Source organism: Scyliorhinus torazame, chromosome 10 (genome assembly GCF_047496885.1).
Source record: "Scyliorhinus torazame isolate Kashiwa2021f chromosome 10, sScyTor2.1, whole genome shotgun sequence".
Classification (NCBI taxonomy): Eukaryota; Metazoa; Chordata; class Chondrichthyes; order Carcharhiniformes; family Scyliorhinidae; genus Scyliorhinus; species Scyliorhinus torazame.
The window spans coordinates 41,082,499-41,108,239 of record NC_092716.1 but is presented as its reverse complement, the minus strand read 5'-3'; the positions used below and the strand labels follow the sequence as shown (position 1 = coordinate 41,108,239).

Sequence of the window (25,741 nt, the reverse complement as noted above, 5' to 3'; positions counted from 1 at the left end):
CACATTTAACTTGGCCAGGCTGCCATGTTTCCCACTGTGGTGGCCGTATTAAAATCCACCCAACAGCAACAGGATTAATCAATCAGAGGTTTCATAGATAATAAAAACAGAAAATGCTAGAAAGTCCCAGCCGATCTGGCAGCATCTGTGAATCTGGAAACAGAGTTAACAGGCGGGATTGTCTGTCCCTGGGATGCCCAGAACGTGTCCCCGATGGGATGGAGAATCCGGCATCGGGGCAAAATCGGGATTGGTGCTGAGCGCAGATCTGAATGCCATGCTTCGACCCCTCACTGGCAGCGTGAACGAGTTCCACGCCGTACGCCAGCGGGAGCAGGGAAATAACTGTAAATGGGTTGTAATGGCCCATTTGCATCTATCTAGTGGAACCGGCACCCAATGCTCCACCCGCTCATGATTCTTCAGTCCCTGTACCGGGAATCACGTGGGCGCGATTTACTTGTGGACTCTACATTCGTGAACCTGACGTGGTGGACCTCACGGTGAGGAAATGGGCACACTTGACCCACCATGAGGTCCACCATGCCAGGGACATGATAGGGAGAGCATTGGAGCCCATCCCCACCGGAAATCAGAGCTGACTTCCCCCTGCGCCGCGAAGCAGCCCCCAACCTCTGGATTGCCTGGGTAACCCCTCCCATCCCCATGAATGGGGGGTGACCTGCCTCGCCCCCGCCTAGGGGCCCCTGTAATATGGAGACACACCCACAGGGGCCACTGTAATAAGAAGCCCCCCCGCAGGAACCCGTGTGATAGGGAGACCCCCACAGGAGCCCATGTGATAAGATGACTCCTCAGAGGAGCCAGTGTGATAGGGAAACCCCCACAGGAGCCCGTATGATAGGGAGACCCCCCCCATAGGAACCCGTGTGATAGGGAGACCCCCACAGGAGCCCATATGATAGGGAGACCCCCCCACAGGAACCCGTGTGATAGGGAGACCCCCCGCAGGAGCCCGTGTGGCAGGTAGACCCCCACAGGAGCCCGTGTGATAGGGAGATCAATACAGGAGCCCATATAATAGCGAGACCCTCCACAGGAACCCGTGTGATAGGGAGACCCCCTCAGGAGCCCGTATGATAGGGACCCGCCACCACAGGAACCCGTGTGATAGCGAGACCCTCCACAGGATCCCGTGTGATAGGGAGACCCCCTCACAGGAACCCGTGTGATAGGGAGACCCCCACAGGAGCCCGTGTGATGAGATGACTCCTCAGAGGAACCCGTCTGATAAGGAGACACACTCACAGGAACCCGTGTGATAGGGAGACACCCTCACAGGAAACCGTGTGAGAGAGAGACCTCCACAGGAGCCTGTATGATAGAGAGACCCCCCCACAGGAACCAGTGAGTTAGGGAGGCCTCCACAGGAACCCGTGTGATAGGGAGACCCCCACAGGAACCCGTGTGATAGGGAGACCCCCACAGGAACCCGTGTGATAGGGAGACCCTCACAGGAACCCGTGTGATAGGGAGACTCCCCACATAACCCATGTGATAGGGAGACCCCCACAGGAACCCGTGTGATGGGGAGACCCCCACAGGAACCCGTGTGGTAGGGAGACCCCCCACAGGAACCCGTGTGACAGGGAGACCTCCACAGGAGCCCGTGTGATAGGGAGACCTCCACAGGAGCCCATGTGATAGGGAGACCCCCCCCACAGGAACCCGTGTGATAAGGAGACCTCCACAGGAGCCCATATGATAGGGAGACCCCCCACAGGAACCCGTATGATAGGGAGGCCCCCACAGGAACTCGTGTGATAGGGAGACCCCCACAGGAACCCCTGTGATAGGGAGACCCCCCACAGGAACCCGTGTGATATGGAGACCCCCACAGGAACCCCTGTGATAGGGAGACCCCCAACAAGAACCCGTGTGATAGGGAGACCCCCAACAGATACCCGTGTGATAGGGAGACTCCCACAGGAGCCCGTGTGATAGGGAGGCCCCCACAGGAACCCGTGTGAGAGCGAGACCCCCCACAGGAACCGTGTGATAGGGAGGCCCCCACAGAAACCCGTGTGATAGGGAGACTCCCACAGGAACCCGTGTGATAGGGAGACCCCCACAGGAATCCGTGTGATAGGGAGACCCCCACAGGAACCCGTGTGATAGGGAGACCCACCACAGGTACCCGTGTGATAGGGAGGCCCCCCACAGGAACCCGTGTGATAGGGAGACCCCCACAGGAACCCGTGTGATAGGGAGACCCACCACAGGTACCCGTGTGATAGGGAGACTCCCCACATAACCCATGTGATAGGGAGACCTCCACAGGAACCCGTGTGATAGGGAGGCCTCCCCACAGGAACCCGTGTGATAGGGAGGCCCCCACAGGAACCCGTGTGATAGGGAGACTCCCACAGGAACCGGTGTGATAGGGAGGCACCCCACAGGAACCCGTGTGATAGGGAGACCCCCACAGGAACCCGTGTGATAGGGAGGCCCCCCCACAGGAACCCGTGTGATAGGGAGGCCCCCACAGGAACCCGTGTGATAGGGAGACTCCCACAGGAACCCGTGTGATAGGGAGACCCCCACAGGAACCCGTGTGATAGCAAGACCCCCCACAGGAACCCGAGTGATAGCAAGACCCCCCACAGGAACCCGTGTGATAGGGAGACCCCCATAGGAACCCGAGTGATAGCAAGACCCCCCACAGGAACCCGAGTGATTGCGAGACCCCCCACAGGAGCCCGTGTGATAGCGAGACCCCCACAGGTACCCATGTGATAGCAAGACCCCCCACAGGAACCCGAGTGATAGCAAGACCCCCCACAGGAACCCGTGTGATAGGGAGACCCCCACAGGAACCCGAGTGATAGCAAGACCCCCCACAGGAACCCGAGTGATTGCGAGACCCCCCACAGGAGCCCGTGTGATAGCGAGACCCCCCACAGGAGCCCGTGTGATAGGGAGACCCTCCACAGGAACCCGTGTGATAGGGAGACCCCCCACAGGTACCCGTGTGATCGGGAGACCCCTACAGGAACCCATGTGATAGGGAGAGCCCCCCCAAAAGAAACCTGTGTGATCGAGAGACTCCCCCACAGGGGCCCCTGTAATATGAAGCCCCCCAACAGGAACCGGTGTGATAGCGAGGCTCCCACAGGAACCGGTGTGATAGTGAGGCTCCCACAGGAACCGGTGTGATAGGGAGATCCCCACAGAACCACTGTGATAGGGAGGCCCCCACAGGAACCCGTGTGATAGGGAGTTCTCCACAGGAACCCGTGTGATAGGGAGGCCCCCACAGTAACCCGTGTGATAGGGAGACCCTCCACAGGAACCCATGTAATAGGGAGACCCCCCACAGTTACCCGTGTGATAGGGAGGCCCCCACAGGAACCCCTGTCATAGGGAGGCCCCCACAGGAACCCATGTGATAGGGTGACCCCTACAGGAACCCGTGTGATAGGAAGACTCCCACAGGAACCCGTGTGATAGGAAGACCCCCCACAGGAACCCGTGTGATAGGGAAACCCCCACAGGAACCCGTGTGATAGGGAAACCCCCACAGGAACCCGTGTGATAGGGAGACCCCCACAGGAACCCATGTGATAGGGAGGCCCCCACAGCGACCCGTGTGATAGGAAGACCCCCCACAGGAACTCCTGTGATAGGGAGACCCCCAGAGGAACCCATGTGATAGGGAGACCCCCCCCCCAAAAGGAACCTGTGTGATAGGGTGACCCCCCCCCATAAGGAACCTGTGTGATAGGGAGACCCCCCCAAAAGGAACCTGTGTGATCGGGAGACTCCCCCACAGGGGCCCCTGTAAGATGAAGCCCCCCAACAGGAACCTGTGTGATAGGGAGCCCCCCCACCCCGCCCCCCCCCACCCCCACAGGGCATCCTGATTGAAGGGACCCCCCCAGAGACCTCCTGACTATAGGAATCCCCTGACTAAGGAAACCCTCCCTCCCCACAAGCCCCCCCCCCCCCCCCCCCACTCCGCAGAAAAGAGAACCCTGTCTGGAAGCTAGAGAGAAGTCCATACAGGGGCTGTGGGAGGCATTGTATCTGTAATACTTACCTTGCAGCTCCATGTATCCATTCTCCGATGGTGAGTATCTGTGCCTATGTCTGGGTTCCACAGATTCACTGTCTGCAGTCTATTCATGGTTTTACGAGTAGTGCTTTGTGATTGACAGCTCGTAAAAACCATCCGCCCTTTGATCCATTCGCACCACTTCATCCTTCAGTGGCCAAAGTGGTGGAACCCCAATGTTTGTAAACATTGCCCCAAATCAAGGAGATCAAAGTGCACTAAGTGCATTCCAATCACTCAAGGGTTTAATTTCATTTCACGTTCGGGGGGGGGGGGGGGGGGGGTGGGGTGGCAACCAGGCAATCCAGTGGGGCTGCTCTGTGGTGATGGGGGCTGGTGCTGGGGTCTAGTCTGCGGTGTGGTGGGTGGGGAGGTTTGGTGCCAATTTGCAGTGCGGTCGGGTGGGGGCTGCCGGAACTCCGCTATTGGGCCACCCGCTCAAGGTGGTGGCACGATATCAGGATCTCCCTGGGACTCCTCTGCATAAATTTGCATGGTGCTGAACACTGATTTGGAACCTGCTTGATGCTGAAAGTGGTGCAATTCAGCTCCAGCGGGAGACACCCAAACGGAGAATCCACCTCAACGTTTCGAGTCCATATGACCGATGTTAACTTCTGTTCCTCTCTCTCCACAGATGTTGCTGGACCTGCTGAATCTTCTCAGCATTTTCTGTTTTTAATTACAGATTTTTCCAGAATCCTCAGTATTTTGCTTTTAATATAGGTATTCATAACTCCAACCAAACAAGCAAAGTAATCAAAATAGTCACGGAGTTGTAATTTTCCTGATAGCCTCAAGAGACATGAACCTCCTCATGAGCTTGCTGAGTGATGCGCGATCAATTAGACTCGAAGACGAGGTTGTATCATAACTGAAGGCTTTAATAGACTAGATCTGTTCCCCAGCAGCTTCGGTACAGAATGAGGGCTGCTGGGACGGCACCTGTTCTTATACCCCGCCTGTCAGGGCGGAGCCACATACCAAACAGCCAATGGTAAGCTGCTAGGCTTACCCAATGGTCTACAGCCTCTCGGGTACCGCAATACCTGATACTACCACACTGAGTATGTGTTATTAAATAGAATTTACAACAGGAACATTGGTCGTCCATGTTTGCACAGATCCTTCACATAGCCTGAATCGCAAATGTAAATATTGGGCTGGATTCTCCGGTCCACAAGTCACATGTTTCTCAGGAGCGCGCCATTCACTGGGAGCGGGATTCCGTACTCCCGCTTCTTATCAATGGGATTTCCCATTGAAGCTACCCCACGCCACCAGGAAACCCACAGGTGGCGGTGCGCTGCCAGCGGGAAAAGAGAATCCCAACGGCCGATGAATTCCGGGCAATATTTTCTTCCCTTCACTCAGCTCTTGTTGGTCAGCTGTTCTAACAATCCCATTCTCTCAGTAATTACTGCATAATATACAATCAAAGCAAAATAGGCTTGCCTCTTACCAATAGCTTTCATCTCCAGCATCAGCGTGACTACACAAAAGAGATTTACATTTGCATTGTAAATCGTGAACTCCACAAAGATGGCTCTGGTGTACATATCTACCCAGCTGCTGTCCCTTAGATATTTGATCATTCTGCAGGGAAACGTAGAGAACATTAAATATCCCATCAAAATATTTGCGATGAACTCTTCCAATGGGAAAAAATCCACAAAAGAAACGGTGAGGCAAAATGATGATGGTGTCTCGAGAGGAAGGTTAGGATTGGGAAGTGAACCAGCGAGGAACAGGAAGGTACACGGCCAAAAAGAGCGATTGGCCCAGAAGAGGAAAGAGAGCTAAGGCTCTTGGCTTGAGTTTTTAGGGAATTCCCCACTGAAAAGCACGTGCTTGTGAGCAGATTCAACATCAGCCATGATCTGCCAACACTCATTCTCTAGTGGTGTACACAGGTCCTTGGGGGAAATACTGAAAGGCTGCAGGTGGTGTGGGACCATACATATCCCATTGAGAGGCAGCAGCTTCAGGTGGAAAAATCATAAATGCATAAAGGACGTCTCAAAAGACATTTACTGAAGATCTTCCCCCCCCCCCCCACCCCCGCCACAAAGGATGAGCTTTGGAAATTAGAACATTTGAAACTGGTGAAGAGGTCGTGAAGCCCCAGATTAAAACGATCAAAAAGAGAAAAGCTTTAAATGGGATATTATAGCTATTAAAACTTTTAATTAATATATCACCCGTCAGGAATTAGCCCTTTAGCTCTCACTATTCATTCATTCATAATTGACCTACATAAGGGGATTAAACTTGCTAATAACGTATGGACATTAGGATGTGGACTGTATTCTCCAATGGGTTTCAGAGGAGTTTTAACTCTTAAACTGAGGTTTGTCAGGCAGTATGCCAAATGGAAACTATACCTTACTTTTAAAAATAATCTTTTACAAATTCCTGCACCGTGTGTCACATCTGGGGAGGTGAAAGAATCCAATATATAGCATGCTGTTTGTTAGTTTATAACGCAAACCCAGAGGAGTTACATAAAGCAGATGGCTCTGTAACTGAGTGATAATTGTTTCCAGAAAGTTTTGGATCACAATGAAACAGCTAGCTCATCTTTTTAACGCAAGCCAGATGCTCCAGTAATGTTTATTGTATAAGTACATGATTATTACACAGATGTAATCAGAATTATCTTCTTCCTAGAACTCATTGCGGGAAGAAGGAGCAATGTTTCTCCCCCTGCTGGTTAAATATCTAACTGTCAGGGGTGGCACAGTAGCGCAGTGGTGAGCACCGCTGCCTCACGGCGCCGAGGACCCGGGTTCGATCCCGGCCCTGCGTCACTGTCCGTGTGGTGTTTGCACATGCTCCCCGTGTGTGCGTGGGTCCCCCACAACCCAAAGCCGTGCAGTTTAGGTGGACTGGACACGCCAAATTGCTGCTTCATTGGAATTTGTAAAAAAAATCTAGCTGTCATCAACCATGTTCCTCGAAGTTGTTCAGAGCAGTTAGAGCAGTGGGCAATGCAGCCCACCAGAGCTCTGAATGCGGCCACACAGACATTTGTTGACCATTGCCCGCATGCAGGGTTGCCAGATTCCACTGGTTTCCATCTGTGTCGCTTTTGTCCTACCGGTATTCTAAAGTGATGCACATGTAAAGCAGGGGCACATAAAGTGAGGTGCACACTGATTGTAAACAATGACTGCGAGAGGCGTGCGCTCCTTCTGTGTCCAATCAAAGCGCTGCAACAATTCAATTGGCATGCCTGCAAATTTTAGGTACACAACTGCAGTTAGCAAAGTTAGCACCTCCCGGGAAACAGTCCTGGTTACGACACTGGTGGGCAAGTGAGTGTCATGATATTTAGATCAGCATATCATGGTGCAATCAAACACACACTGATGGACATGCAGTAGGACCAACCAACACACACACAACATCGCAGCCAATCACCAGTGAGAGCACACGCACTATAAAAACAGGGGACACTACAGTTCCCGCTCATTCCAGCAGCAGCCAGCTCAGAGCACCGAGCTCAGAGCCTGCCACTCAGACATTCACCATGTGCTGAGTGCCTCACCCAGATAGTAATAGGACTGGGTCCACAGATTAGCTGGTAATGCACGTACCCAAGTTAGCAGTGTGCTGTTACAGTTGAGTAGTTAATAAAATTGAGTTACACCATCTCCAGCCATGTTGGATTGTTTGTACATCAGAACACCCAACACGACATGATACCAGAAGTAGACGCAAACCAGCGCCTGTGAGACCTACCTGCAACGTATCAGCAATCCGCCGTCCTGCACCATGGAGAACATCAACCCGCCGCCGCTGCTCCGAATCGCTGGCAATCTCGGGGTCAATTGGAAACTGTTCAAGCAGCGCTTCCAGGTCTTCCTCGAGGCCACAGACAGGGAGAATGCATCGGACACCAGGAAGATCGCCCTTCTTCTCTCCACGGCGGGGCAACACGCCATCCACATCTTTAACTCCCTTACATTTACGGACGGCGAGGACAAAACCAAATACAAGACGGTGCTCCTGAAGTTCGACGAACACTTCAGCGTTGAAGTAAACGAGAGCTTCAAGAGGTACCTGTTCCAGCAGCGCCTGCAGGGTAAGGACGAATCTTTCCAGTCTTACTTAACACACCTCCACATCCTCGCGCAGCCCTGCGGCTATTGAACCACCTCTGACTCCACGATACGCGACCAGATAGTTTTCGGAGTCATGTCGGACACCCTGCGCCAGCAGCTCCTTCGGGTCAAGCAACTCACCCTGGCGATTGCTGTCGAGACCTGCATCCTGCATGAGAACACCACCAGCCGGTACTCTCACATCCAGGTGGCCGAAACGGCACGGCAGGGACCCCACGAGGCGGAGCGGGTCCAGACGATCGAGTACCTCCCGGGCCATTTCGCGCGTTTCCGCGGCCTCCCGCGCTTGTACGCGCCAAAAGAGGGGACACTGACGCAGAGGAATGCCATGCGCAGGCACGCAGTATGCAAGACCGCACCGCGCATGCGCGGTGGCGCAACGAACGCACTGACGTCACGACGTGCGGCAACTGTGGCTCCGCCCATTTAAAGCGGCAATGTCCTGCCAAAGCGCGACAATGCCTGCGCTGTGGCAGGTTGGGCCACTATGCTGCCTGCTGTCGAGCAGCTCACCCTGCCAACTCGTACCCGTTTAACCAGCCTCGCAGAAACGTTTGGGCAATTCAACCCACGTTCAGCGAGTCCGATCCCGACGTCACACAGACCAGTGACACTGAGGACAGGGAGCCCTTCCGCGTTGCTGTCATCAACAAGAACAAGCTGTCCCCGAGTCGAATGCACCAGCTGCTGTCAGTGCACAGCATTGATCCGGACGATGAATGGTGTGCCACCCTGACGGTCATCCGATCCCAGATCAGATTCCGCCTGGACACTGGTGCCTCCGCCAATCTCCTCGCATGGTCAGCATTCCAGACCCTGAAGGATAAACCACCCATTCTGCCATCCAACTGTCAATTCGTTGACTATAATGGCAACGTCATCCCCGCCCCGGGGGCGTGCCAGCTCGAAGTGACACACAACTCACCTAAAGCCACACTACCATTCAAAATTGTGGGCTCCTCAAAGGACTCTGCTAGGCGCACAGGCGTGCAAAATCCTCCACCTCGTTCGGCGTGTACACTCTCTCTCTCCAGAAGGCACGTCCGATTTCCCAGAGGCAGACGTTAGGGCGCAGCTCAACTCAATCCTCACGCACAACCAGGATGTTTTCGAGGGCATGGGCAAAATGCCCTACACGTACAAAATCCAGTTTAAACAGGATGCCACCCCGGTAGTTCATGCACCTCGCAGGATCCCAGCATCCCTCAAGGACCACCTCAAGCAGCAGCTGCAGGACCTTCAGGACCAAGGAGTGCTTTCCCGGGTAACGGAGCCGACTCCATGGGTCAACTCCATGGTGTGCGTCAAGAAGCCTTCCGGCGAGCTCCAGATCTGTATAGACCCGAAAGACTTAAATCGCAATATAATGAGGGAACACTACCCCATACCCAAACGTGAGGAGATCACGTGCGAGATGGCTCGGGCAAAAATATTCACCAAGCTTGATGCCTCAAAGGGCTTCTGGCAGATTCAATTGGATCAGTAATGCAGGAAGCTGTGCACTTTCAACACTCCATTTGGCAGATACTGCTACAATAGGATGCCATTTGGTATCATATCGGCCTCTGAAGTGTTTCATCGCATCATGGAACAGATGATGGAGGGCATCGAAGGGGTGCGCGTCTATGTGGACAACGTCATTATTTGGTAATGACGCAGGAGCACATCAGTCGCCTCCAGCGTGTCTTTAAACGGATACGGGACCAGGGTCTGCGTCTTAACCGAGCCAAATGCTCTTTTGGACAAACCGAGCTGAAGTTCCTGGGGGACCACATCTCCCAGTTGGGGGTGCGGCCGGATGCCGACAAGGTGGCAGCCATCACGGCCATGCAGAAGCCCACAGACAAGAAGGGGGTGCTACGCTTTCTCGGAATGGTCAACTTCCTGGGGAAGTTCATCCTCAACCTTGCTTCCCACACTACTGCTCTCAGGCACCTTGTCAGGAAGACAACTGAATTCCAGTGGCTTCCCACCCACCAGCGTGAATGGGAGGAGCTCAAGGTCAAGCTCACCACCGCCCCGGCACTGGCGTTTTTCGATCCTGCAAGGGAGACGAAAATCTCAACTGACGCCAGCCAGTCCGGCATTGGTGCAGTCCTCCTGCAACGGGATGACGCCTCATCATGGGCCCCAGTCGCCTATGCGTCACGGGCCATGACCCCCACAGAGTAGCGCTATGCACAGATTGAAAAGGAGTGCCTAGGCCTGTTGACTGGCGTTGTTCCACGACTATGTGTATGACCTTCCCCAGTTCACTGTGGAGACTGACCATCGCCCGCTGGTTGGCATCATTCAAAAGGACCTCAATGCTATGACGCCTCGCCTACAACGCATTCTGCTCAAACTCCGGAGGTACGACTTTCAACTTGTCTACACCCCAGGTAAGGACCTCATCATAACAGACGCTCTGTCCAGGACAGTCAACACGCCGTCTGACCCTGAGGGGTTCGTTTGCCAAGTCAACGCACATGTAGCCTTCACTTCTGCCAATCTTCCGGCCACTGATGCACGCCTGGCCCACATTCGACGTGAGACTGCGGCCGACCCCCTTCTGCAACGTGTGATGCGCCACATGATGGACGGGTGGCCCAAGGGACAATGCCCACAGTTTTACAACGTTCGGGACGACTTGGCAGTCGTTGATGGTGTCCTCCTGAAGCTGGACCACATCGTGATCCCACACAGCATGCATCGGCTTGTCTTAGAACAACTGCACAAAGGCCATCTCGGCGTTGGGAAGTGCCGGCGGAGGGCCCGAGAGGCTGTGTACTGGCCGGTTATAAGTGAGGACATTGCTAACACTGTGCTCAATTGCCCCACCTGTCAGCGGTTTCAGCCGGCACAACCCCGTGAGATCCTTCAGCCCCATGAGTTGGTCACGTCCCCTGGTCGAAGGTGGGCGTGGACCTGTTCCATACGCTCGGCAGGGACTACATCATCATCATCGACTACTTTTCCAGCTATCCAGAGTCATACGCCTGCACGACACCACGTCATCGGCTGTCATCCGGGCCTGCAAAGAGACCTTTGCTCGCCACGGCATTCCGCTCACCGTGATGTCAGACAATGGCCCCTGCTTTGCGGGTCAGGAATGATCTTCCATCGCCAGCTCATACAACTTCACACAAGTGACGTCCAGTCCTCTGCATCCTCAGTCGAATGGCAAAGCAGAAAAGGGCGTCCATATCGTTAAAAGGCTCCTCTGCAAGGCTGCTGATGCAGGATCTGACTTCTGCCTCGCCTTGCTGGCCTATTGCTCGGCCCCACTGTCCAAGGGCCTATCGCCGGCCCAGCTGCTTATGGGTCACACCCTCAGGACCACTGTGCCATCCATTCACGTCCCAGACCTCGACCATGCTCCCGGTACTTAGGCGGATGCAGCAAGAGCGTGAGCAACAAAAGGTGACACATGATGCTCAGGCGACTCATCTTCCTGCCCTGGCGCCTGGAGATTATGTCCGCATACACCTTCCGGAGGGCGGCTGGTCGGGAACCGCTGAGGTTCCCCGACAGATAGCTCCCCGCTCGTTCCTGGTTCATCTGCCTGATGGATCTATTCGCCGCCGCAATCGGCGTGCCCTTCGTCTGGTTCCGCGCTCGCTATGTGATCCTGCACCGGTGCCACGCCCTCCTGTTGTCCCTGCAATGGACTTTGTTGACCTTCTGGACACCCTGCATCCTCCTCACTCGACCGTGGCCCGGCCCATTCCTCAGCCAGTGGATCCTGACCCACCCATGAGGCGGTCAACCCGAATTCGTCGCCCATCTGAGAGACTTAATTTATGAACCTTTTCATATCGGACTCACTGACTTGTTCTGACATTCTGTTTAGGACTTTTTGCCATACTGTTTAAGATTTTATTATTGTTTGTTAATGACATTGGTTTCGTTCTTGGTGTAACATAGTTAGTTTCTGCACCTGGCACCTTCCTGTGTATATAGTATAGCCACATGTACATATTGTTGTAAGTATTGCACACACATTAGATGCACTCACCACACTTCTTTATTTATTATCATGTAGGCACATACTCTTTGCAAAAAGGGGGGCTGTCATGATATTTAGATCAGCATATCATGGTGCAATCAAACACACACTGATGGACAGGCAGTAGGACCAACCAACACACACACAACATCGCAGCCAATCACCAGTGAGAGCACACGCACTACAGTTCCCGCTCATTCCAGCAGCAGCCAGCTCAGAGCACCGAGCTCAGAGCACCGAGCTCAGAGCCTGCCACTCAGACATTCACCATGTGCTGAGTGCACCACCCAGATAGTAATAGGACGGGTCCACAGATTAGCTGGTAATGCACGTACCCAAGTTAGCAGTGTGCTGTTACAGTTGAGTAGTTAATAAAATTGAGTTACACCATCTCCAGCCGTGTTGGATCGTTTGTACATCAGAACACCCAACACGACAGGGAGGTTGTGCTTTTATATTTTACTTTTGTACTTAGTAAGGTAGACGTAAATATTTATTTTGTTTTTACCATCTTGAGTTTATGATGGTTCTATTAATATATAAATGATTGAGCATTTATAAAACTTAGTATGAAATATTTGGCATGTACTAAATGTATTCAATCTTATTTATGGGATCATGGTTCGTGAACAAGCCCAATTTCAATCTTGCCGCTGACTGAGATGAAGGAGGGTCACTCCTGCGGCCCACTCACTAACTTAAGTTGCCCATTACTGAATTAGAGCATCCAGTTTTGAATAAGTATTGAAAATTTAAAAAAGTTGTATTCCTTTTTCAGATTCCGTCAAGGAGCAATTCTGTAAAAGCAAAATACTGTAAAGGGTGACACTGTTATAGGCCAGGTCAGGAAGATGCCACAGCAATAAATGACGACAACAAAACAAAACAGATTATTGCCAGGATTTCTTATGGGAAGGTTGGGCCCACACTCACTGTGGTTTAGAAGAATGAGAGGTGATTTTATTGAAACATATAAGGTTCTGAGGGGGCTTGACATGATCAATGCTGACATAAAGCTTCCCTCGTGGGAGAATCTAGAAATAAGGCCATGCCACATTTAAGATGGCGATGAGCAGATTTTGTTTTTCCTCAGTGGTTTGTTCATCTTTGGTTTTCTCTGCCCCAGAGAGCAGTAGAACTGAGTCATTGAATAAAGTCAAGGCTGCGATAGACAATTTTTTCAGGAGTTAAAGGTTATGAGGCACAGATATGAAAGTGGAGTTGAAGTCCAGATCAGGTAAACCATAATCTTATTGATGGTGGAACAGTCCTACTGCTGCTCCTATATTTTTAGGTTCTCTTGTAATCTGTTTGTTTTGTTGACGTCATTTATTGCTGTGGCATTTTCCTAACCTGCAGATATGGGGTGAACATTTCAGGGCCCATTCTCTGTGGGCGAAAATCCCATTATTGGGCCCCCCCCATCGATGTGGGCAGCGTCACGCCCGGTGAGGTCATGACCCGATTACCATGGATTTGAATTGATTTTAATATTCAAAAAAGCTTAACGCCGCTGCCTCTGGGTCTGGGTTGTCAGATACTCCCCACCCCCCCTCCCCCCTCCCCCTCCTCCATCTTTGGGTGGTGAGGGGCATGGCCAGGTGGCTCTTTGGCACCCAGGGGTTGTGCCAGGAAGGCAGTGGCAGGGGTGAGGCTAGGGACGGATCCTTGAGCGAACCCCATGGTTCGCCCGAGTGGAAGGGTAACGAAGCCGGAAAATTGCACCCTTTGCCATTTTTAGGAAAATTCCACCCAGAATATTTCTTGCTCCACAATTGATGTCCCACTCAAACAGAATACTTTATTTGCACTTTTTAAAATGGAAGCATTAATTACCTGGCTGCAGCTTTGCGCTCCGTTCCGATCTCAGCCACAAAGCCGCCTCCTCGATAAACAGCGAGCTTTCCCCAAATCGGATATCCATTTAGCTGGGACTCATTCTGATAATGCCAGATTGAAGTTAACCATGGGAATTCCGTGTTTCCAGTGAAATTCCATTTAGTTCCAAAGACCGACATATCTTCATCACTGTAGGAGTAAGGAACCCGGCATTCCTTAATGCTATCCACCAATCTTGTTGGCACAGGGCAAGGAGCTGGTTTCACTCTCACCTGTCGAATGCGAGGACTTCCAAGCAGCTTTGAATTCCCATCAGTGATAAATCCTGGTTAAACAGTACATAGTGATTTTCAGATCAGTCCTAACATTAACTTGTTATATTCAAAGTCAATGAATAGCAAATCTTCCCCAGTACTATCCAGCATATATTTCAACTACTTAAGCTGCCATTCTTACGGTATATATAAAATAAATATCTTCACTGCAATATTGGTGCGATTCAGTGGAAGATTTTGGGTGTTTGGCGGGTGTTTCACGTTGACCGCAATGGCGAGATCGCGACCTGTGTGCCACCCGACTTAATCCCAAAAATGAGCCCCCGCGGGTTTCCACATCACTGTCTGATTCACCCAACTCACACCTCAGCAGCTCACTGCGAGCAAGGGGAGCTGTTAAAAGTTCCCTTTCCACTCACTCCCAGTCAACACACAAGCATGGCAGCGCGTAGGCCTGCTCCTCATTTTGGGGTTGGCGACCTGACCAGGCTTCTCGACGCCGTTGATGAGAGGCGGAGCACCCTGTTACCCTGCGAGGATTGGAGAACCCACAGACGGGTCAACAGTGCCACCTGGGAGGCAGTGGCAGCTGCAGTGAGTGCGGGCACCATGACGAGGAGGACCGCTGTCCAATGTCGGAAGACCACCAACCCCAACGAGCCGCATGGGTAAATTACCACCTCTCTAACGGCATCAGTCTCGCCTACCACTGCCCCCGCCCCAATTGACTGGCTAACACCTCTCACTATCCCAACATTCAACCTCTAAGCTTGTTCCTCAGAAGTCCCTGGCATCCACTAGTGCAACCACTTCATGTCCAGGTGCGCTGCCCACACATGCCATCTACTTTAGCCCCCCATCCGGATCCATCAAACGTGCGGTTCACAATGTCCTCTGTGTCCCCGCAGGAAAAGGTAGTCCACAATAAGCAGGAAAGGGCGAAGACGAGGTTGGGGGGAGAAATCTCAGAGATCCAAGTCCTCACCTCCTATGAGGAACGGGGTCTGGAGATCACAGGGTTGTCCAAGTAGTGGCCGACAGCAAGATTAACCTATGCCAGGGAGAGAGGATCAACTAATGCTGCATCCAGATGACCTGTCTCAAGTGAGTTGTTGTTGTCTCACAAAATTAGCCATTCCCTCACTGACCACATGCCCATTGGCTCGCTGGATCACCATCTGAAGGGGTCGGGTCATCTGGGTGGTGCCCCCTTCGTCACCCAAGAGGACACCTCGCAGGAGAGCTCTGAGGAGCACACTGGCGATGCGTCACAGCTACCACCTGCACCTTCCCATAGCACAGAGACGCACATCTCAGTGGGTGACATTAGTGGACAGGCTTTGCGGGCGCAATCTGGTGAACACCACACAATTGCTGATGCACATCAGGTGGAGGCTGGAACATCAAAGGGAGACAGGATCTGGGTCCCAGCCAGGTGTCGTGCCTCTGGAAAAGGATCTCCCAGAGCTGATGCAGAGGATAGGCCAGAGGCGTGAGATTCAGGAGTGTGTCAGCGACATTACAGTGACTGCAAGCCCGATTGGAGGAGTCCCAAAGCCTACAGGCAGAGGGGATGGTGCCAGTAATGTGTGGTCACCAGGCCAACGCTGCTAGAGTGGTGACCGCAGGGGAAACCTGGAACACGACGTCCGCACCTTGAGAGGTGGTGTCCAAGGCATGGCTCAGTCTGTGTCGACCATGGCCAAGGGCTCCGACACCATGTCCCAGTTGATGAGGGACATATCGTAGATGCAGGCAGACATTGCCAAGACACTCCAGAGCGTGACCCCGTCACTGAGGATCACCGTGGTGCAGACAATGGGGAGCCTCCAAGCATTGGCAGAGCCAGATGTCTCGGAGGCCTCTGGAGCTCATTCCAGCTGCCCCTGTGAACCACGGAGTCACCCAGGGCCCTATGGGAGTCTTCAGGGAAGAGGAAGCGCTGGAGCCCAACCCGAGGCCTTTAACCAAGGAGACTACGGCGGTCTTCAGTTCTTCTGTTTTCCTCCCCTCATGACAGCGGCAATTGGCAGAACAGGGTGGCATGGCAACACCAGCGACACATAGACTCATAGAATTTACAGTGCAGAAGGAGGCCATTCGGCCCATCGAGTCTGCACTGGCTCTTTGAAAGAGCACCCTACCTAAGCCCACACCTCCACCCTATCCCCATAACCCAGTAACCCCACCCAACACTAAGGACAATTTTGGACACTAAGGGCAATTTAGCATGGCCAATCTACCTAACTCGCATATCTTTGGACTGTGGGAGGAAACCGGAGCACCCGGAGGATACCCACGCACACACGGGGAGAACGTGCAGACTCTGCACAGACAGTGACCAAAGCCGGGAATCGAACCTGGGACCCTGGAGCTGTGAAGCAATTGTGCTAACCACTATGCTACCGTGCTGCCCTGTAAAACGGGTCGGTGCCCTCCGGCTCCAGGCCCTCCAAGGCGCGGTAAGCAGCAGGCTGCCTCCACCTCTGCTGTACATCCTGGAGACACACCTAGACATAGCAGTAGACCACGGAAGATCAAGGAGAGTGAGGAGAACTGAATGGACACTGGTGATGTCACTATCTGTAACTAGGGGGAATGAAATCTGTCACAGTAAAATGTTCACAATTAAAACATGTCACATCTGATACATGTGAAGCACCTGTCATGTTCATTCTCACAGCAGTGCTGCCCACTGCCCCCTCCCCGGCCACGGCACAGTAGTCCAAGGCCAAAAGCCCCCGATGCAGACTCTGTTCAGAGGGTGGGTGTGAGCGCGCTATCAGCAGAAAGTCAGGGGTCAGACTTAATCAGATCCTGAGGAGCACCAGAGCTTTCCTCACAGCGAGTGGTCCTCACCCTCCTGCCTTGTACACTGACCCGCTGACAGTGCCGACACAGGCCCGTCACCCTGGAGTAACGCAAGACAGATCAGATCCTTGAGGGGGGGGAACAGGGTGGTCAGGGGTGGGGCAATGTGGGGGGGGGGGGGGGATGGGGCAGTGGAATGGGGGGAAATTTGGGGAAGATGTTGAGCTGACGACACAGCCTCGTCATAGGAGATTCTGGAGACGATGTGGGCCTCCGGGCATGTCGAACACTCGCTACAGCCTGTCCTCCATCCTCTGGATCCTCCTCGGGGTCGTCCTCCAGCTACTCCTCAGACGAGGCCGCATGTCTCCTCGCCCAGTATATCGCTCCACTGCTGCACCAGGTTATGGAGGGCACAAGACAGGGGTCTCTTTTCTGGGGGACTTCCTGACAGGGGTCTCTTTTCTGGGGAACTTCCTGAAAGGGGGCTCTTTTCTGGGGGACTTCCTGACAGGGCTCTCTTTTCTGGGGAGTGTGATCATGAAAGAATAGTTTTTAAAAAACAAGTTAATAGAGCCAATATACTCCTACCAAATGTTTTTAAACTATTCAACAAATAACTAAATAATGAAAATCTATGTCGGCCCGACTCCTGGACCTCAAATTAGCAAACGTCTGTTTGGGAGTCTAAGGACAAATGCAAACTTTGTTACAGCATGTTAAACATGGATTCGACTGTTTTGCTTTAAGCATTATTTTCGGGTTACCTTCATAAACTCCATATAGGTTGGGTAATAAAATTTCATCAGTCCAAATATAAATGTCATCGATGGTCAGAGATCCATTGAACTTCTGGGTAAAACTATTATTGAGGGCCTTGCTTAAATAAAATGAATGAGGGCTCCGCTCTCCATAAGCAATAATAGCCAGCGTCACCAGAAATCCCACATGGGCTAAAGAAAAGGGGAAAAATGTATATGAGAGCTCACAGAAACTAATTTCATATTTACCTCTATTTTTACCATATTTATCAGACTGATTTAAAAGTCACACAGCCACTTTTATGGCAATGACTGACAGGGAAAATACTGCTTTATTTGGGCATCAGTGACAGCCCTTGTCCGTGAAGCGATTTTTATCCATTGGATGCTTATGGTCAATAATGATTGGAATAATGGCACAAAAGTGGTTAAAGCAGCTTGGCCAAAGTGTTGACATTCAACCATCCAGCACCACCTCTGAAAGAGCAATACTCAAACCATTTCTATAATTCTTACCTTTTTAACATTCAATCCACGTTCACATGATTTACACAGTTCTGATTAACAAGCATTGATCTTTTTACTAATTTCAAAATACGTTTGTCTCGCAATCTGTAATTGTCACCCTGTTTCTTTATTTAAATTATTTTTTCCTCTCTTTTACTGCCTGTTCAACGGCCTTTTTAAAAATTCATTGACAGGACGTGGCCGTTGCTGGCTGGACCAGCATTTATTTTCCATCCCTATCTGCCCACCGTTTCAGAGGGCATTTGAGCGTGAATCACAATGTAGGCCAGGCCAGGTAAGGGGCAAAATTCTCTGTTCCGGAGTCTGTGTTCTCCCCCTGGAGCTGAATTGCAGTCAGCATCCCTCGCCATGCAAATTTATGCATGGCAAGGGATACGAGGGACTCCCGAAGGATTCCTGCTATTGGACCGCCATTTTTGGCAGGCAGCGCAATAGCGAAGATCCGTGGCTGGTCACCATCAAAGAGAGTTAAGTGCTGTCAATTTCTGGCTCAGTACTTCAAAATCACTCAAGTGTGAAGGGGCGTGGTTGGAGTGCACTTAACTCTCGTTGATGTGGTTGATGTCTGTAAACTTTGTGGTTTCAGCACTTAGACTTACTCATTCATGAAGAAGATGAATGAAGCAAGACTAACAGCTGGTTTGTGGAAACGGTCAATCACAGCCCACTACCAGAAATGAATGAATGGCTTGCAGCTAATGGATCCGATGGTTTAAACACAGTTCACAGCTGTTCTCTTTCCAGGAATGGACACGTGGTGCTTCCAGATAAGTGTTACAATTGTAATTATTTTTTCACTGCCCCTGTCACTGCTCTCTAGCTTTCAGACAGAGGTCTCTTTGGTGGGGCTCCCTGGGGGGTCCCTCTAGTTAGGGGGTCCCTGTGGGGAATTCCTTTAGTTAGGGGGTTCCTGTGGGGGAATGTCCCTAGTTAGGGGGTTCCTGGGGGAGGGGTCTCCTCTTTTAGAGGGTCGCTGGGGTGGGGTAAGGGGGGGGGGGGGAAGTCTGGTAGAGATCTGGTCGGGGAGGGGTGGGCAGTGTGTGCATTGTGGGAAGGTGGGGGGGGGGAGGTAGACCTCGGGTCCCACCACGAGGACCACCATGTCAGGTTCACATTTGGTGATATCTGTTGTCATCCACGCCCACATGATCCCGGCCCAGAAGACTGTATAATCGTGAAGGACCGGAGAATCTGGTGCCAGGCACGCTAAGTGGGCATTCTCCCGTTGGTGTGTGGGTGGACTCCCAATCCCGGTTCCTGTGGGGGGGGGGGGGGGTCGGATCATCACAATCAGCTCGGCACCCAGCACCAATTTTTCCGGGTCGCCCAATTCTCCGCCGCATTGGGGACCCCACTACCAACGGCGGAGAACTTAGCCCAAGATTTTCTTCCCTAAAGGGCAGGCAACCAAATGAGGATTTACAACAATCGACAATGGTTTCATGGTCAACATTAGAATTTTAATCAACTTTTGTTGAATTCAACTCTATTTGCCACAGTGGGATTTGAACCCAGGTCCCTCGATCGTGCCATGGGATTACTAGTCTAGTGACAATACCACTACGCCACCACCTCCCCAACTAGACACTCCCATTTGTGCTCTCCTTCTGTGCCTTACATTGTTGTCAATGCCTGTCTCATGTTTTAATTCATTCTTGCTCTCTCTCATTATAAATGTTGCCTTCACTATGTATCTTTCCCTATTTGCTTCCCATTCTCTCTGTATCCCAATCACATACTCACTTGATCAGTTGTAGAGCACATTTGGGTTAAAGCTCTATCACAGATGTAAATGCACCTAAGGTTGGATGCCTTTTCTGGTGCCTACCCGATCCACCCCCATTTTATATGCAGCAGGGGAGACTTTGTGCATTCCACCTGATCTAGGGCTAAGACAAGGCCGAGGCATTCGCAACAATCTTCAGCTAGAAGTGCCGAATGGATGATCCATCTCGGTCTCCTCTGGAGGTCCCCAGCATCACAGATTGACAGTCTTCAACCAGTACAATTCTCTCCACGTGATATCAAGAAATGGCTGAAGGCACTGGATACTGCAAAGGCTATGGAAAATATCCCGGCAATAGTACTGAGGACTTGTGCTCCAGAACTGGCCGCACCCCTAGCCAAGCTGTTCCAGTACAGCTATATTATTGGCATCTACTCGGCAATGTGGAAAAGAGCATCGTTAGCACAGTAGGCAGTGCGTCAGTCTCATAATCTGAAGGTCGTGAGTTCGAGCCTCACACGGGGCACACGCTTTTGGGCGGCACGGTAGCACAGTAGGCATTGTTGCTTCACAGCTCCAGGGTTCCAGGTTCGACTCCCGGCTTGGGTCACTGTGTGGAGTCTGCACGTTGTCCCCATGTCTGTGTGGATTTCCTCCGGGTGCTCCGGTTTCTTCCTACAAGTCCTGAAAGACGTGCTGTTAGGTGATTTGGGGTGGGGGGAGGGCGGAGGGCATTTCTGTCATCTTCACCAGTGAGGTAGAAATCCCAGTGATATGTAAAATACTGCCCATAAAGTTGGTCAAGCATCCATTCCTTACAGATATCCATGCTTATTGACTTTGATTGCTTCAAATTTCTCCAGGTTCTCGGTAATTCTATTCTAGATATCCGCTGTACCTCAGTAATATTATTCTAGGATCTCAGAAGGTTGTGGTTTGAAACCCACTCCAGACCCTTGAACACATAATTGATGCCGATACTTGAGTTCAGCACTGAGGGAAAGCTGCATTGTTGGGTGTCCAGTCTTTCTAGAAGAGAGATTAACATTAGGTCCTGACTGCTCTTTCAGGCAGATGGTAAAGACCTGATGGCAACTTTAAAGAACAACAGGAGCATTCTCCCTGGTAACTTTGTTAACATTTACTCCTCAACCAATAAAGACAACAGCTTATCTAGCTATTATTACATTACTGTCAATGGTACATTGATTTTTGAAAATCAGTTGTCTTGTTACCTTCATTGCAATGATAACTACACATCAAAACATGCTTGATTGTCTGTAAAGCACTTGGGATGTCCTGATGTCATTGAAGGTACCACATTGTTACAACAGCCTGGGCTAGTGTTTGGTCAATTCGCAACACAATTGAATTAACCAATATAGGTCCCTGGAACTTATTGCACTCAGGCAGGATCCAATCATCGTCTGTTACCGGGTAGAATATGGCCTTTTGGTCAATTGACTGGCAACCAGCCAATGAATCGAAACGAATCCCACCCCATCTCTCTGGTGCCGAAAAGTCTGAGTTCTCTTGTTCAAAGCCATATGCTATGTTGCAACTTTTTGAATTCCTCATTCTCTCAGCTGCTTGAGTTAAAGATACATATCCATTAAGCATCCATGGATCAAAATGTTAACAGCACAAATAAAGAAAGGGGAAATAAGGTAATCAACAGGGAGGACCCGTACAATATAAATACAAGTCTTTCTTTCCTGTATATCATTGATCCTAATAATGTTGGTATATCTGTAATTCCAAGCTTATTTCTCTCTCATTTTTGTCTTCGACCCTTTAGTGTAACTTTGCTTTCCAAAGAATTTTTGAGAACTGTAGTCACACTAAAAATATATCTACGTACCAAATATTTCTTTAAGAAAGCCATACATTTTCTTTTCTTTGAGGCGCAGTGCTTTCATTTCCTCCACATTATTCAGTGATGGTGGATTGTAAATGCCAGCATCCGTCCTATTTGTAAAGTTGGGAGTCGTCATGCCGCGATCTTCATCTAAGAAAACACTTGGTATGAGTGGACTGATAATTTGCTTACCATAAATCTTTCAAAGTGAGACTAAGATGTAGCCACTGATGTAAGTATGATAGTTGGCCTCGTGTGTGCTTGTGCTGATAGCTCTCGCCTGGCTGGAATGTGTACCTGACATTTGTTGCTGCCAACAATGTAGCCACAGCTGCTATAATATCCTGGTTCTTTGAGGATTGATATTCCCGGAAAGATTTCCAAATCCCACCATTTAGGAATTATAGATTTCCGGCTTGTCTGTGTGGACAAGGGTTGGAGTGGTAATTACGTGATTAAGATAATTTCTACCACCCACAGTATAGATTAATCTGTGAAGCAGCAACTTCAAAGCTGCAGCACTTTGGATCCATATTTTCTTATTAATTATGAATAAAAGCAGAGCAGCTTCTACTTTGTAACATTTCATAAAACCGTATCAAAATAATGGATGCACTTGGTCTTTCACATCTCCCCTGTTGAGTTTGGGCTTCAGCATACACTGCTTTGTGGTGGGGATTGTCAATGGTGGTTCTCTGTTGGGCAACATCCAGATCACATTATTTAATAAAAATAATTACAATCAATGCAAACAAATTATCCAGATGACTGATCAGATGGTCACAATGCCTTATATCATGAGGATTTCCCTGGGACTCTGTTTAAAACTGCTCAAGACTAAATGTTACAGCTGTGAGTAAATAAACTGCAGGAATCTTAAAGAAATGAGAGCATATCAATACCGAGGATAATCCATTTGCACTGCACAATTCTCACCTATTCCGAATATGTGCTGCGGGATTCTTCAACCCCGCTTCGCCGGCAGCACACTCACGCCCTCGGGTTTCCCAACAGCGTGGGGTGGCCACAACGGAAAACCCCATTGGCCGGCTGCAGGAACGGAGAATCCCGCTGCTGGCTAGGGCGTGCCGCACTGGAAACCGGGGCTGGCGGGACGGAGAATCACGCACGTAATCTTCTCGACTTTTATCCTTTGATATTTCTCACTGTTTTTGACACAGGTGACATTTGACTCAGTTCACAAAAATTGGTGGTGCACTTGTAAATGTTGAGTCCTCGAATTACAGTGAGTAGAATATCTCTCCACTCACTGGAGATCAATCAAGTGCAGCATCTGCCCACTGTAACTGATCTTCCTAAGCCAGGGTTCATTGCTGTTGTACAGTGTGTTCCTTTTGGGATCTCTGCAACGAGAGGAATTTCACGCTAATAAGGAAAATGCAGTTGGTGCTGCAATAGGGCACCCACTGCATCACTCGAAGAAAGAAGCCCATTTTACAGCAGGACAGAAAAAAACAAAAATTACTAAATTTAAGTTTTGACCTATGACTGACTTTTGGGACTTGAGGAGTGGGATGGGTGCCTATTTATGGGCCCTCCCCCTCAAAAAAATAAGCAACAGGATGCCTTCAGTGAGGGGGTTGTTCGGGAGCTGAATAGACACATTCCCACAAGAGGGGGAAACCCATTCAACTCTAGAGTTTCCTGGATGGCAAAGGAAGTGAAAATGAAACAGTTAAAAAAGGCTCTTATAAACATTCGGTTCATAATTCAGTACGGAATCAAACTGAATAAAAAATATAAAGAAATGAAAAGGTCAATAGGACGAGCAAAGCGAGTGTATGAGAAGAGATTAGTGGGTAACAAGGGAAACAAATAAATTTTAATAAACATATAATTCTCTGAATGGGATCAAAAAGGAGATCACTTGCATCGGCGAGGGCATAGCTCAGTTACTAAATGAGTACATTGCATCTGTCTTCACTAAAGAGGAGGATGTACCCAATGTCAAGGCAAAGGGTGAGAAATTGGATAGGTCAAAAATAGATAAAGTGGAAGTACTTAAAAGGTCAAATTGGAAAGGTCATCCAGTCCAGTTGAGATTTTCCCTGTATTGCAGAGCGAAGTAAGGGTGGAAATCAAGAAGCCTTTATACACAATCTTCCAATCCTCCTGATGTACAGAAATAGTGCCAGAGCCCTGGAGATTTAGTAGACCTAGGAGTAAGGAGTTTTCGTTTTTCTCCTATGTCCACAAAGTCTATTCACGGATAGACTTTTTTGTTTTTGGAAGGGCACTGATCCCGAAGGTGACAGGGACGGAGTACACGGCTATAGCTATTTCGGACCACGCTCCACATTGGGTGGACCTGGAGATAGGGGGGGAAAAAGAACAGCACCCACCCTGGAGAATGGACATGGGATTATTGGCAGATGAGGGGGTGTGTTTAAGGGTGAGGGGGTGTATTGAAAGGTACTTGGAACTCAATGACAATGGGGAGGTTCAGGTGGGAGTGGTCTGGGAGGCGTTGAAGGCTGTGGTTAGAGGGGAGCTGATATCTATCAGAGCACATAAAGGAAAGCATGAGGGTAGGGAAAGGGAGCGGTTGTTGAAAGAACTTTTGAGGGTGGACAGACAATATGCGGAGGCACCGGAGGAGGGACTGTACAGGGAAAGGCAAAGGCTACATGTAGAATTTGACTTGTTGACTACGGGTAATGCAGAGGCACAATGGAGGAAGGCACAGGGTGTACAGTACGAATATGGGGAGAAGGCGAGCAGGTTGCTGGCCCACCAACTGAGGAAAAGGGGAGCAGCGAGGGAGATAGGGGGGGTGAGAGATGAGGAGGGAGAGATGGAGCGGGGAGCGGAGAGAGTGAATGGAGTGTTCAAGGCATTTTATGAAAGATTATATGAAGCTCAGCCCCCGGAAGGGAAGGAGAGAATGATGTGCTTTCTGGATCAGCTGGAATTTCCTAAGGTGGAGGAGCAGGAGAGGGCGGGACTGGGAGCACAGATTGAGACGGAGGAAGTAGTGAAAGGGATTGGAAGCATGCAAGCGGGGAAGGCCCCGGGACCAGATGGATTCCCAGTGGAATTCTATAGGAAATATATGGACTTGCTGGCCCCGCTACTGATGAGAACCTTTAATGAGGCTAGGGAAAGGGGGCAGCTGCCCCCGACTATGTCAGAGGCAACAATATCGCTCCTCCTAAAGAAGGAAAAAGACCCGCTGCAATGCGGGTCCGATAGGCCCATTTCCCTCCTGAATGTGGATGCTAAGATTCTGGCCAAGGTAATGGCAACGAGGATAGAGGATTGTGTCCCGGGGGTGGTTCATGAGGACCAAACTGGGTTTGTGAAGGGGAGACAGCTGAACACAAATATACGGAGGCTGCTAGGGGTAATGATGATGCCCCCACCAGAGGGGGGAGCGGAGACAGTGGTGGCGATGGATGCCGAGAAAGCATTTGATAGAGAGGAGTGGGATTATTTGTGGGAGGTGCTGAGGAGATTTGGCTTTGGAGATGGGTATATCAGATGGGTACAGTTGCTGTATAGGGCCCCGATGGCGAGCGTGGTCACGAATGGACGGGGGTCTAATTATTTTCGGCTCCATAGAGGGACGAGGCAGGGATGTCCTCTGTCCCTGTTATTGTTTGCACTGGCGATTGAGCCCCTGGCCATAGCATTGAGGGGTTCCAGGAAGTGGAGGGGGGTACTCAGGGGAAGAGAAGAACACCGGGTATCTCTGTATGCGGATGATTTGTTGTTGTATGTGGCGGACCCGGC

General features: G+C 50.7%; 1 protein-coding gene and 1 non-coding gene across 2 annotated transcripts in view; one reads left to right on the top strand and one right to left on the bottom strand.

The window, feature by feature from the left end:
- Nucleotides 1-25,741, bottom strand: part of LOC140430215 (polycystin-1-like protein 2) — a 157,051-nt gene that overhangs the window by 29,332 nt on the left and 101,978 nt on the right. The window contains exons 26-29 of the mRNA XM_072517652.1: nucleotides 21,992-22,138; nucleotides 17,883-18,068; nucleotides 14,027-14,354; nucleotides 5,538-5,671 (exon numbers count right to left, since the gene is read on the bottom strand). Of these exons, the coding sequence (XP_072373753.1) occupies nucleotides 5,538-5,671; nucleotides 14,027-14,354; nucleotides 17,883-18,068; nucleotides 21,992-22,138 (795 nt within the window). The remainder of the gene's footprint in view (nucleotides 1-5,537; nucleotides 5,672-14,026; nucleotides 14,355-17,882; nucleotides 18,069-21,991; nucleotides 22,139-25,741) is intronic.
- Nucleotides 20,584-20,656, top strand: trnam-cau (transfer RNA methionine (anticodon CAU)). Its single transcript has one exon. It is a non-coding gene; the product is annotated as a tRNA-Met (tRNA).